At 40.2% G+C, this 14,576-nt stretch overlaps 1 protein-coding gene across 2 annotated transcripts in view; it reads right to left on the minus strand.

The window, feature by feature from the left end:
* The window catches only part of TRAPPC11 (trafficking protein particle complex subunit 11), a 39,822-nt gene that overhangs the window by 14,511 nt on the left and 10,735 nt on the right, over window positions 1–14,576 (minus strand). For both annotated transcript variants that reach the window (XM_058669948.1, XM_058669947.1), the window contains exons 7-18: window positions 14,446–14,542; window positions 10,421–10,554; window positions 9,681–9,828; window positions 8,290–8,383; window positions 5,166–5,245; window positions 4,983–5,061; window positions 4,848–4,902; window positions 4,086–4,231; window positions 3,780–3,841; window positions 3,527–3,659; window positions 1,782–1,912; window positions 797–952 (exon numbers count right to left, since the gene is read on the minus strand). In XM_058669948.1, coding sequence (XP_058525931.1) covers window positions 797–952; window positions 1,782–1,912; window positions 3,527–3,659; window positions 3,780–3,841; window positions 4,086–4,231; window positions 4,848–4,902; window positions 4,983–5,061; window positions 5,166–5,245; window positions 8,290–8,383; window positions 9,681–9,828; window positions 10,421–10,554; window positions 14,446–14,542 — 1,315 coding nt within the window. The remainder of the gene's footprint in view (window positions 1–796; window positions 953–1,781; window positions 1,913–3,526; window positions 3,660–3,779; window positions 3,842–4,085; window positions 4,232–4,847; window positions 4,903–4,982; window positions 5,062–5,165; window positions 5,246–8,289; window positions 8,384–9,680; window positions 9,829–10,420; window positions 10,555–14,445; window positions 14,543–14,576) is intronic.

Consider the following 14,576-nt stretch of genomic DNA (forward strand, 5'->3'; position numbering starts at 1 on the left):
CGCTCTGGTGGGCGCCCCAGATTTCACTTGCTTCTGGCTGACTTCCTGGCTAAGATTCATAGGTTCAAAGAAATCGTTATGGGAATACTGGTGGTACTATCTTAACAACACAAGCTCGGATTAGTTAACTATTTCCATTCAAAACATGAAAAGAGTTCAGGAGCGCATACTATGGGATCATCACTGTTCCAAGCCATTTACATGGGCTGATTTAATCCTCCTAATATCCTAGGAAATAGGTTGTATTAGCCCCACTTTACAGATGACTACACTGAGACATGGGGGGGTTAAGAGACTGTCCAGCGAGTCTCCCAAGCTGGTGCTTCTGGAGAGTTGCAATAGCATGCTTTCACCATATGCTTCTAAAAGACATTTCAATTAACTCAATTGTCTAAAAAAATGTTTACTTTAAAAAAATATGTATGCGGTCAGCAATGTTGGAATATGAAAAATATATCTATTCTGAGTTATATTAAAAAATTGATCATAGTGCATTAAACAAAATTAGTTTCTGCATTAACAGAAAATAATGTCTAATATACATGCTATGTGAAAAAAGCCAACTACAGAGTATTACGTACAACACATTCTGAATTTTTTTAATTGGAAAAAAATTAAGTATAAATACATTCATATAAAATGTATAGCAAGAAAACTACCAACTCTGAGGAAAGTCCAGGGGGAAATTTCATCTTTTCACTTGATACATTTCTACATGATTTACAATTTTATGATACAATCATATTACTTTTCAAACAAAGCCCCCCCAAACTTTTAAGAACAATACATAACTAACCTCAATTTTCTTGCCTACATCTTCAGTTTTTGCAACAAACTTAAATAACAATTTTCTTGTTTTTCCGGGCACTAAGCACATTTTTCCTTGATTCAGATTTTCCAAAACTTCGCTTGCTTTAGATGCTTCTTCTATCACACAGAACTGGTTGTATTCCTGAAAGAGATAAGGTTCGCGCTTTACAGACTGCATGTCCTGCTAAGCCAACACTGAACATCAAGGAGGCTGGAGCGCATTTACCTTTGACTCCACCAGCACCAATGCAGTATGAAGGGTTACTAATAAAGGAAAATATTTTTATGCCAAACAGAGACATTCCAGAAGTTCCTGCTGCCCCAAGAGAAAAGACGAGTTAACTGTACACAACTGACTTCAGTGAACCTTAGCTAGAGAGAGAAACGACGTTCTAATCCTTGCGATACCAAATGCTGCGTCTACCTCCTTTTCTGGAAGCGCTTCTTTGTACTGCACCTCTGGGATATGAAAACACTTCCCACGTCTCATTTTCCTCTGTTACATCCTGTTTATCCCTCAGAGACCTCCTGCCCACTTTTTTGTTGTTGTTGCTTCAATTCACAGGGTCCACAAATTTCAATCCATGGCTCTCTTTTACTTCTTCTATTTAATGTTCACTTCACTAGAAAGCTTATGCATATTTAAATATTCCGCGCTCCTATGCTATTTTGTCTTTCACAAAAACTATCTACTTCTATTCTATTGCCTTAACTATAAATTTATAGAAACAGCTGTCCCAAAAATAGATGCAGAACCACCTCAGATGCAGCACACCTCGAGATGAACGTCCGTTTACCCTCCTAGGCAGCATACTCCAAGCAGATGAATAAACAGACTTCAGGCAGCTGCATTTATATGAAACCAATAAGATGTAAAATTCACTTAGCTCATGTTGCCTGGTTTAACACAAGTAAGGATAAGATACAGTAAGATACAGACACAGTGAAAACACATTAAAAGGTATCATTACCTGGTTATTAAAGCTGACACAGAGCTTAGAGAACCTAATGGGGTGTGGACAGTCGGCCTTCAGATAAATATCGAACTGAACAGGTACGTCAACATGAAAACTTGGGGCATGAAACTTGGCTTTGCATTGCACTGAAAATAAGACAAAAAGAGGTGCGTCACACACCACTAGATGCTCTACCCCACACTCACTGTCCTTTGAGCCACATCTGCTCTTTAGAAAAGGCACATCCACAGTGGCCATGCTTACTGACTTCCGCAGAGTGAGGCATTTCACAGACACAAATGCAGCTCACTCAAATAAATTGTAACTTTTAAAGTTTCAGACTATCTTTAATTTTAAAAATCTAGCTGTCTCTGAAACACCAGTCAACAGGTTTCAAAGGAAAAGAACCATTTGTTAAACTTGAGAATCCCATCCAATACATTAAAACATAAATCTTTTCACTGCTTTTTTTTTTTAATTGGAAAGGCAGATCTATAATGACGAGAGACAGAGAGACAGGGAGAAAGACCTTCTGTTCACCACAACAAGTGGCCATAACAGCCAGGACTGAACCAATCCAAAGCCAGGAGCCAGGAGCTTCCCTTGAGTCTCCTACATGGGTGCAGGGTCCCAAGGCCTTGGGCCATCCTCTTCTGTTTTCCCAGGCCACAAGCCTAGATGAGAAGTGGAACAGCTGGAACATGAACCGGTGCCCATATGGGATCCCCGAGCATGCAAGGTAAGGATTTAGCCACTAGGCTATTGTGCCTAGTGCCAGCATAAATCTTAAATAATCAGCTTTTCAAGTATCTTTCAAATAACACCTGTATACAAATGAACAACGTATGTCTTAAGACATAAATCAAGTTTTTTAAAAAATTTTTGATTATCTTGGGCCCAGCGTGGTGGTCTGGTGGCTAAAGTCCTCGCCTTGCACATGCCGGGATTCCATATGGTTGCAGGTTCTAATCCCGGCTGCTCTGCTTCCCATCCAGCTCCCTGCTTGTGGCCTGGAAAAGCAGTCGAGGATATTCCAAAGCCTTGGGACCCTGCGCCCGCGTGAGAGACCCAGAAGAGCTCTGGGCTTCCAGCTTCGGATCGGCACAGTAACGACCATTGCAGTCACTTGGGGAGTGAGTCATCGGACGGAAGATCTTCCTCTCTGTCTCTCCTTCTCTCTGTATATCTGACTTTGCAATAAAAATTAATAAATCTAAAAAAAGGATTTTGATTATCTTTACATCAGTAAGGAGAAAGAAAAAGCATACTTTTGAAAAGGATTATACAGGTCGAGCTGTTTCAGACTTCGGATAGTTTGAATTCTGGAGAATTTGTATATTCACACATATATATACATAATAAGTGAGAAATCTTGGAAGGTGAATCGAAATCTAAGCACAAAATTCATTTATGTTTCATATACCCGTTAGACACACAGCCTAAAGGTAATTTTATACAGCACGCAGTACTTTTTTTTTTATACATAGACAGAAAAGTTTATTTGCGAAGGGACCAGGTGAGCAGGGAAGGGAGAGAAAGCCGGGAGGTGGGGTGCCTCTCGAAAGAGAGAGAGAGAGAGAGAGGGAGACACCCAGCATGCAGTATTTTTAATATTTGTAGACTCTTCCACTTATGGCACCAAGTCAAGGGCCTAAAGTTCAAATTTTTGAGTACTTAGGATTTCAGACTATTACTCTGCACATTTATTTGGTAGAAATCAGGATTTTCTGAAATCACACTGTAGATGCTTGGCAACCTACCAAATGGCACAAAGTCCTGCACTCCTATTGTGAACACATTGCTGCCAGCCAGAGACACTCGGTCCGCCCACAGCTTCTGGGCAGTTTTCACTGCTAAAACATCACAGTCAGGTTCCGGATCAGGACTTTCATTCTGTACCAAGGGAAAATGAAACATTCATTCAACCAGATGAAAAAGCTACACACACACACACACAAGCATACAAATACACAGATTCCTACAACATATTATACAGAAAGAATTCCAACTTACCATTAAAACATTTATGAGGTTCTTTTCTATCCTGGATTTCTGGTCGTCTTTCAGAGTTGAAGCTAATATGAAGAAGAAAGGGAAAGAGTGAGACCCCAAAAACAAGTCAGTCAATCAGCTTCACGCCAAGTTTCAAAAATATTTAAGAATAAATGCCTCCTTTAGGGCTAACTGAGCCCAGTGAGCTGTACACAGCAAAACTGCTCTAAAATACCTGAGACTGTATCATTTTTTAAATTTTCACAAGCTTGCAGAGTGCTAAATGGTTAAATGGACTGAGAGTTTACTGACGGAAGAGCAAGCTACCTCTTCCAAGGAGCTCCAGGGAATACGTAATGTAGTCCTTGAGTTGGGCCATGAGATAGGAGCACTTCAGAGCTGTGGTCAATATAGATGTGAGGAGAGTCCACCACCCTTCACTCCGATAGTCACACATCACATAATCCAGCAATCTAAAAGAACGAAACGGGAGGCAGACTAAGATGGCTGTGCAAGAAAGAACCCAAGAGGTCCTGGAGAAAATCAAACGTTCTTATCTTACCAATAAAGAATATCTTACTAAGATAATTTAACATTTAGCTAAACATGAAGTGTCCTAAAACTTTGGAAAATATGGGGCCAGCAGATGGCACCTGAAAAGACCAGCAGACATAACTTCATAGAAATAATAAATCCTGGGCCTAGAGCAATAGCCTAGTGGCTAAATCCTTGCCTTGCATCCAGCAGGATCCCATATGGGTGCCAGTTTATATCCCGGCTGCTCCACGTCCCAGCCAGCTCCTTGCCAGGGAAAGCAGTGGGGGATAGTCCAAAGCCTTGGGACCCTGTACCTAAGCAGGACACCGGGAAGAAGCTCCTGGCTCCTGGTTTTAGACTGGCTTAGTTCTGGCCATTGAGGCCACTTGAAGAGTGAACCAGCAGATGGAACATCTTTCTGTCTCCTTCTCCCTGTAAATCTGACTTTCCAATAGAAATAAATAAAATCTTAAAAAAAAAAAAAAAGAAACTCATTTGATAGGAATGTCTATTTTAATTTCACAGTAATCAGAATGCTTCAAAAAAACTCACTTCAAAGCTTTTGTGTAATCCTTCGCATAGTAATATTCTTCTCCCATCTGAACCACTATAAAGAAAAGAAGTATTATGTGCTTAACTTGAAATAGCTCAGAGTTACACAGCACTGTGGCATGTTGGGATACATACTTAGATGACTCTTCATCCTGGGGCACTTGTACTTCTTGAATTGTGCAACGGCATTGCTCAGAAGACTTATTATGATTTCCTGTTAGAAAAGATCATATGTGAACTGTTTCAATACAAAACCATCTCATATTTGCCATCAGGACTGTAAAAACCAGTCTACGTTTGAGGAACAAAGCAACTTACGGAGTGAACAACGCTTCTCTCCTTCAGCTGAATGGCAAGAACGCCAACCTTTTCCTTTTCAGGATCAGAAAGATCCAAACCTGTATAAGACAAGACACAACCCATGTGAGGCAGATCATCTAACGAAAATCTTCATGTGACTACCGTATGTGTATGCTCCTTGAATCCTTTAATAAAGTGTAGTTAAGCTTGCTGAACATTCTAGAATCTTAGAGACTCTAAGAAACAGCTTTATTAACATGGAAACGTCTCTGTGATCTCAGATTTAAGAGAACATTACTAAGCTCAATGATTTGGTTTTTTAACAGATGAGCAGTTGCTTCTTCTTCAAATTTTATTTGAAAGTCAGAGTTACTAAGAGGGAGAGACAGAGAAAGAGAGATCTTTCATTTGTATGTTCACTCCCCAGATGGCCACAACAGCCAGGGCTGGGCCAAGAGCCAGGAGTGTCTTCCAGGTCTCCCAAACACCTGGGGACATCTTCTGCTTTTCCCAGGCCAATAACAGGGAGCTGGATCAAAAGTAGAGCAGCCAGCTATACCACAACGCTGGCCTCTCTAACGGAATCAAGCATCTGAATAAAGAGTAGTATCAACAACCTCTATAGAAAATAAAAAGTTCCTGAAGATTGCATGTCTTATCATTTAAATTTCATTTGCTACCGATAGTTCTCAAATTTTTTACAGAATAGAAAAAAAATGGCAAAGCTAGACAAAAACATGGGAGAACTACGTCAGGACATTTTTTAGATCACACCCCCAAAAGCACAAAAATAAAAATAATATTAGACAAATGATATTTCATCAAACTAAAGATCTTCCACATAGCAAAGAAGAGATAACTTACAAAATGGGAGAAAATACTTGCAAGCTATACATCTGGCAAAGGGTCAGTAACCAATGCATATAAGGAAGTCAAGTTAATAGCAAGAAACAACAACGACCAAAAAGAAACAAATACTGTAAGTAAAAAATGAGCAACAGATTTAAATATCTGTTTTTCAAATGAAGACATCCAATGGCCAACAGATACATAGAAAAACACACAGCACCAATAATCACAAGGGAAATGTAAATCAAAACCTTAAGGAGATAGCACTGAGGGGTATATAAACAAAAAGGAACAAGTGTTGCAAAGAATGTGGAGAAAGCTAACCCTTTCACACTGTTGACAGGAAGGCAAATTAGTAAACCAATGTTGAAAACAGTAGAGATTCCTCAAAAGTCTACAAAGAGAAATACCACATCATCTAGCATTCCCACTACTGAGTATGTATCCAAAGTAAGCAAAATCACTGCATCAAAAACACAGCTACATAGCCACGCTTACTGCAACACTAGCCAGAGTGGCTGACGAATGGAAACAACCTGAGTGTCCACCAACTGATAACCGGATAAAGGAAATGTGCTGTATAGAAATGAAGGAATACTATACTATTCAGCCATAAAAAGAAAGGAATCTTGTCACGGCAGCATCACTGACAGGACTGGAGGTCCTGATGGTAAGCGAACAAGCCAAGCACAGAGAAACAAAAACCGCAGAATCTCAGTCCTATATGGAATACTGTTTTTTAAAAAGCTGATTTTATTTAAATATATTTATATATATATAATGGTAGTTACAAGAAGGTAAGGAACCTATGGGAAAGATGGATGGGGGAAGGGAGGGAGGTTGGGTGGGGCTTTTCCCTTTGTTTCTCCCCTGACCCCAGATACAGGGAAAAATGATAATATTAGTGTGGAAACAATGGTATTACCCACTTTCACCCTGTAGCCCTTGACCCTTTGTACCCTAATCAACTCAGTAAGATTATTAAAAAATAATAATAGAAAAAAACAAGATGGATGGGGGAGTTTGTTTAACAAATACTTAGTTGGAAAGGAGTAAAAAGATCCAGTGTTCTACTGCCTGGTATGGTGACTAGAGATAATGGCAAGGTACTGTATATTTCTTTTGAAAAAAATTAGAAGAAAGGGTCTTGGACATTTAATATCATAAAGAAATGATGCATGTTTAAAGAGACAGACAAGTCTATCTTGACTGGACACACCATAATGTCAACACGTCTTCAAACATCACAAGATAGCCTATTAAAATGGACAATTTTGTGTTCATTAATTTTTTTTTTATTAAAAAAGAAACAAAGTGGAGGCAGGGTACAAGATGCAGAGAATTTGTTTCTAAAAGTTATATAAGTTGAGCCCGGAGCGATAGCCTAGTGGCTAAAGTCCTTGGCTTACACGCACCAGCATTCCTTATGGTGGCCAGTTCACAACCCAGCTGCCCCACTTCCCATCCAGCTCCCTGCCTGTGGCCTGGGAAAGCAGTCAAGGACAGCACAAAGCCTTGGGACCCTGCACCCACATGGGAGATGCAAAAGAAGTTCCTGGCTTCAGATCGGCTCAGCTCTGACCATTCTGGCCACTTGGGGAGTGAATCATCGGACGGAAGTTCTTATTCTTTGTCTCTCCTCCTCTCTGTATGTGTGCCTTTCCAATAAAAAGAAATAAATCTTTTTTAAAAAAAGTTATATAAGTTAGGGTGGGCATGGTGGTCTGGCTACTCCCTTTCAGATCTAGTTTCTTGCTAATGTGCCTGGGAAGCAGCTGATGGTTCAAGCACTTCAATGCCTGAAAACCCATACGGAGTCCCTGGCTAATGGCTCCTGACTTCTGCTAGGCTCACCCCTGGTTGTTGTAGATATCTAAGGAAATAACCAGGAACTATCACTCTTTCAAATAAATAAACAAGTACAATCTTAAAAATAAAGTGATACAAGCTAATGCTGTTTTAAACCATCAAATAAACCATTTTTAAAGTTAACCAGACATAAAATATTTGAATAACAGCACCTTACTACTTGTGTCATGGAAGATGTTCAAATGTTTTTACTTATTAAATATTTATATTACAGAAATATTTTAAATTATATAGCTATTTTAAGAGACAGTATCCAAATTGAACATACTAAGAAATAAGAAACCCCAAATCTTACAAAAATATTTAAAGAACACACATTTTTTACTTTGGCATAACTTTTCCATTGGCTTCCTAAAACCTATGAAATTATGACAGCTATCTTTGTCTTTTAAATTTGAAGGAAAAGTAAGAAAAAATTATTTACTTAGTATTCCTTGTCGCCATGGTCTCTGTCCATAAAAGTCAAGAACGCCTGTTTGTGTTTCTAAGGGATCAGGGTTGGGATACATTACAGAAGTCTGTAAATTAAAACACAAATCTAAGTCAGAGTTAATGTAATCCATTACAAGTCAACTCTTGTCTAATATTTGGCTAGATTAAAAAACATTCATAAATACACTGAATACATTCAAATATCATAGTTCTGGAGACTGAGGTTAGCCTAGCAGTTAAGACACCTCCATACCACATCAAACACCTGGGTTTGACACCCAACTCTGGCTCTGATCCCAGCTTTCTACTAATGTAAATGCATGGGAGTGAGGGGTGAAGACCTAAGATCTAGATTGAGGTCTTAGCTCCCAGTTTTGACCCGGCCCAGTCCTGGCCAATGGGGGTATTTGAGGAGTGAACCAAGAGATGGGAGCTTTCTCTGGTAGTCTGTTTGTCCATCTCTTAAATAAAGTGAATAAAAATTACCTACTTCTGGTTATTTTACAAATAAATTTTACCAAAATCAGTTTCATTTAATATTTGGTTAATCTTATAAAAATGGAAATCAATTGGATTAGAAGAAAATTTTTATTTGAGAGGCAGAGATAAAGAGAGTGTGAGTGTGAGAGCTTCCCTCTATTGCTTCACTCTCCCAGATACCTCTAACGGCCCTAGGCAAGGCCAGGTTGAAGCCATGAACCAGGAACTCAATCCCAGCCTCTCACATGACCAAAAAGGACCCAACCCACTGCCCACGGATTTATAGTGGTAATGACAGTCACTTTCATATTAATTTTGTCTTTTCAAAAAATCATTAATTCAGGGTGGGTGCTGGGATGCAGAGGGTTAGGCTATCATTTGGGTCAATCTCACCCCATATCAGAATGTCAGTAGGAATCACAGATACTCTGCTTCTGATCCAGCTTCCTGCCAATGTGGCTGGGCAAGCACCAGATGGCTGGTGAATTCCTGCAATCCACAATGAAAAGCCCAAAGGGAGCTGCTGGATCCTGGCTTCAGCCTGACCCAGAGCTGGCTGCTGTAGCCATCTGGGGAGAGAACTAAAGATGAAAGAACTCCTCATCACTGTTTCTTTCACTCTGCCTTTCAAATAAATAAACAAGTCATTTAAAAATCATTAACCTATTGCCAATCATAGGTTAGTTCTTAGAAAACCTTTCACCTTGCTTTTGCTCACAGGTTAAATGCAATGCTCACAATGAAACAAAATAATCAAGATTCCTAAAACTTATGAGCAATAAAACAACGTTACATTCAAAGACTTGCAAAAAAAAAATGATTAAGACCAATTGGTCCTGGCTTCTTTGAAGAGAAGATGAACACATTCCCTAAACTCTAAACAATGGAAAATCTGGGACTTACATCATGGTTACAGAGGGTTTTCGCTAGCTCTTTCCGTTCTTGGGCGTAGTATGCTGCCTGCTGGTAATAGAAACCAGGATTCTGAGTTTGAATCGCCGTTAGCCCTAACTTAATAGCTTCATCAAATAAGTCTCCAAACGCTTGGAATCTTAAAGAAGAAAAAAAAAAAAAGGAAAATAACAAAGATTGAAAAGAAAAAGAAGAGAAAATGAACGCCATTTCTAGTAATCATGCATCCTGGGAACAATAACTTCAGCAAACTATGAAAACAATGCCATTAGTAGCAATTGTTATAATTTCTCTGTATATATTAATACACACTAATTGTAGGTTACAGCTTCAAGTAAACTCTATATTTAAGTCATTTCCCCATGCTAATAAGTCTGCATGTATATACCATTGAGCACATTCAAGTTTCTAGAAACAAGTTCAGTTTAGCAGTTGCTAAGGACAGGGATTTCATTTTGTTTACTACTATATTTTCATGTTTAGGCACAGAGTAGAAACTCAATATACATGTTCAATGACAAAGAAGGTGTCATCACATAACTGATTTCCATGAAAAAACTTTAAGAATCAACATGAACTATCACTGGAGGCATATTCATGCTCTATACATTGAAGCATACTACTGACATGACATTTAGCATAGTTAAAACCAAAGTCTACGCTGATTGTACTTCTCCCAATCCCATGCGTTATTTTTGAAAAACATTCTAAAAGTACAAGTGAAAACATACTGTTTAGACATCCACGCAGCATGCTCAAAAGCCAACTCTGCACTTCCTATCTTTTTCTTACACAGGTCAATGTGCTTTCGAAACTGTGCAATTGCATCCAACGGGGTGTTATGTTGAAAACACAACCTGCAGATCTGCAAAATGTCAAAACGACCACAGAATTAAAATGGAGATAACACATGTTCATTTAAAAATATGGAAGGGCTGAGAATAAATTTTTTTTAAAGATTTATTTATTTTTATTACAAAGTCAGATATACAGAGAGGAGGAGAGACAGAGAGGAAGATCTTCCGTCCGATAATTCACTCCCCAAGTGAGCCGCAACGGGCCAGTGCTGCGCCGATCCGAAGCCGGGAACCTGGAACCTCTCCCGGGTCTCCCACGCGGGTGCAGGGTCCCAATGCATTGGGCCGTCCTTGACTGCTTTCCCAGGCCACAAGCAGAGAGCTGGATGGGAAGCAGAGCTGCCGGGATTAGAACCGGCGCCCATATGGGATCCCGGGGCTTTCAAGGCGAGGACTTTGGCCGCTAGGGCAAGCTGCCGGGCCCGTAATTGCATAATCTTTTAATTAATTTATTCTCGGGCCCGTAATTGCATAATCTTTTAATTAATTTATTCTTGGGCCCGGCGGTGGCCTGGGAAAGCAGCGGAGGACGGTCCAATGCATTGGGACCCTGCACCCGCGTGGGAGACCCGGAAGAGGTTACAGGTTCCCGGCTTCGGATCGGCGCAGCACTGGCCCGTTGCAGCTCACTTGGGGAGTGAATCATCGGACGGAAGATCTTCCTCTCTGTCTCTCCTCCTCTCTGTATATCTGACTTTGTAATAAAAATAAATAAATCTTTAAAAAAGAAAAAAGATTATGCAATTTCCTTCTCCGGAGTTCTTTTCAACAGAATTGATTTTCGCCAACACAATAATTTATACTAAAACTGGAGGTTATATCCCTTTGACAAATGAAATAAAATAACTTAGTATTTGTATTGAGTTTATTTCCACATCTGAGAAAAGTCCTCCGCTAAAACAGAATGGAATTTTTAAAATCACATACAGAAGATAACATAAGAGTTAAAGTACCTCTAAAAGGCAAATGAAAAGAGAACGATTAACTTTGAGTTTTGGAATTGTGAGAAAACTAGATATTTTCTGTACCACAATTAAGACACAATTACCTCTACATCAAACAAGAACTTTAGAAATTTATAAAAAAAAATCTTTAATGGGCCCGGCAGTGTGGCCTAGGGGCTAAAGTCCTCGCCTTGAGGGCCCCGGGATCCCATATGGGCGCCGGTTCTCATCCCGGCAGCTCCACTTCCCATCCGGCTCTCTGCTTGTGGCCTGGGAAAGCAGTCGAGGACGGCCCAAAGCTTTGGGACCCTGCACCCGCGTGGGAGACCCGGGAGAGGTTCCAGGTTCCCGGCATCGGATCGGCGCAGCACCGGCCCGTTGCGGCTCACTTGGGGAGTGAAACATCGTATGGAAGATCTTCCTCTCTGTCTCTCCTCCTCTGTGTATATCTGGCTTTCCAATAATAATAAATCTTTAAAAAAAAAATCTTTAATATCTAGGATGTTATTTCAAAACAGTAATAATCTGCACGGGAACGGATCCTCAAAAAGTGATAGAAAATGTACATTATAGGAAAAACTAGCAAAGATTTCAAAGTTGTTTTGCACCAAAGTAAACATTTTTAAAATTCTGCTTTGCATGGATTTTTGAAGTACCTTCTAGATGTACTTGGAGTAAAAGGAAAAATAGAAACAAAATATAAATACATTTCATATGATTATTAAAGTTTTTCAGTTTATTTTTCAGGTACAAAAAAAAAAGTGAAAATTAAGTCTCTTGTCCCTCCCTGTTCTTCACCCATCTAACTTCTCTTTCCAGAAGCCACTGGCTTCTAGCTTATGCTTTCTGATACATTTTAATACATACACAAGTATGTGTGTGCATTTATACAGCAAACACTACGTTTTTATTCAAGCATCTTTAAGTATGGTGACTTATGTTTTGTTTTTTTTACCTGGCAATATATCTTGGATCTCATCTCATATCAATCTGTAGTTAGAACATTCTTTTTTTTTTTTTTTTAAAGATTTATTCATTTTATTACAGCCAGATATACAGAGAGCAGGAGAGACAGAGAGGAAGATCTTCCATCCGATGATTCACTCCCCAAGTGAGCCGCAACGGGCCGGTGCACGCCGATCCGAAGCCGGGAACCTGGAACCTCTTCCAGGTCTCCCACGCGGGTGCAGGGTCCCAATGCATTGGGCCGTCCTCAACTGCTTTCCCAGGCCACAAGCAGGGAGCTGGATGGGAAGTCGAGCTGCCGGGATGAGAACCGGCGCCCATATGGGATCCCGGGGCGTTCAAGGCGAGGACTTTAGCCGCTAGGCCACGCCGCCGGGCCCGGAACATTCTTATTGTAACTAGCTGTGTAACGTGTCACTGTTTCTAGTTTTATAACCAATAAGTAATTGCTGGGGACTGTTTCCAATCTCTTCCCAGGAGAAGATGCAATACCTACCTATCTATATGTGATTTGTTAGCTTTAGAATACACATAAAATAAAAAGGAATTGCTGGGTCGAAGGGAAGATTCATTTTAAACATAGATTGCAAAATATTCTATAGAAGTTGCAACAATTTACACTCATGTCAGTGATGTCCTAAAGAATCTATCTGCCCAAAAATCATCAACCCAGTGCAAAGCATCTTTCAAAAGGTAAGAGAAGCACATTGCAGTGCCCATTCAAGCCCTGCCTACTCCATGTTTCTAATCCACCTTCCTGCTAATGACCCAGGGAAGACAGCAGATGATGGCCCAAGCGTTAGGAATTTTCACCAAAACCCAAACCTCAGATGGCAGTGAGTCACACAGGAGGTCTTTATTCCAGTGAGAAAAGTGGCCGCAGGGAAGAGAGAAAAGAGAAATTTTTAGCTTAAATAGAGGGGCTTATTAATCACGGGAGAGAGATGGAGCCTATCGAACTACTGTCTGGTGGGAGATAGCCCAGGACCACTTTCGACTGGCGGGGTGACCCATGAGAGAAATGGCTGCCCAGAGTATAAAGCACTGGGCTTTAGTACATCTCATCTGTGGGGAAAGGGGAAGGTAGCAGCTCCTCAACTGGTGCATCCTTGTGAGGTGTCATCAAGGTGAGTGTTGGCCTTCTGTGCAGATTCAGCCTTTCAAACATTCCTGGATGAGAGTGTCTGATTGACTTCAGTAAAGCTAGCATTGAGGCTAGGCACCCATTCTGCTGCCTGGTGTTCCTGGCTTGTGATAAGCTTCCTTGTCCTCTGATGCACTCAGTTCCTTTACAGCCATTTCTGCCCGACCCAATCTGACACCAAGTGCTGGCGCTGCTGCCACTAGTGAGCAAGATCCAGATGGAGTTCCAGGCTCATGGCTTTGGCCTGGGCTAACCTTGGTTGTTGGGGGATTTGGGGAGTGAACCAGCTGATTCTGAAGCTCTTTCTCCCTCTCTCTCCCTTCCTCTGTCATTCTGCCTTGCAAATAAATAAGACAAAATCTTTACATACACACACCCTCCCCAAAAAAAAGGAAAGAAATAAAAGCTAAACAAGGAGCCCTCACTTGTTTTCCAGGAACTTCTAATTCTACTGTATATGATCTGAACATATTCAAACAACAGATTAAGAAATTTCTTCTGAGATGAATACACACACACCTTCTCTGCAGCTGCTCTACTGAATCAATGTTTCATGTAATTCGAACAGGTTGTATCTCCTAAAATTAATTCATTAACACAGGCAGATTTCTTCTCATTCCCTCTGTTTCTACTTAACAATAACCCTTCTAACTCTAGAACCCATAAGCTCAAAACCCAACAATTGCAATTAGGTTGCTAAGTACACAGGCCTCTCTGGAGAGAAGAGATATAATGAGTTAAGCACCAATTTTTCAGAGCAAGAAAATAATTTTGGTTTACAAATTTTAAAATGAAAATTTAATATTTAAAGGCATTTTCACTTTATTTGGAAGTAGAATGCTTACCTTGTAGTTTATAAATCCCGCCATAGTCTTGATTTCCAGAATATTCGTTTCATGGGCCCTCAATTCATGCACGAGATTATAAGCGGTTCTGTAATTCCTAATGTCAACATGGAGAGGATGATTCATTATGA

The sequence above is a fragment of the Ochotona princeps genome, chromosome 11 (genome assembly GCF_030435755.1).
Source record: "Ochotona princeps isolate mOchPri1 chromosome 11, mOchPri1.hap1, whole genome shotgun sequence".
Lineage (NCBI taxonomy): Eukaryota > Metazoa > Chordata > Mammalia > Lagomorpha > Ochotonidae > Ochotona > Ochotona princeps.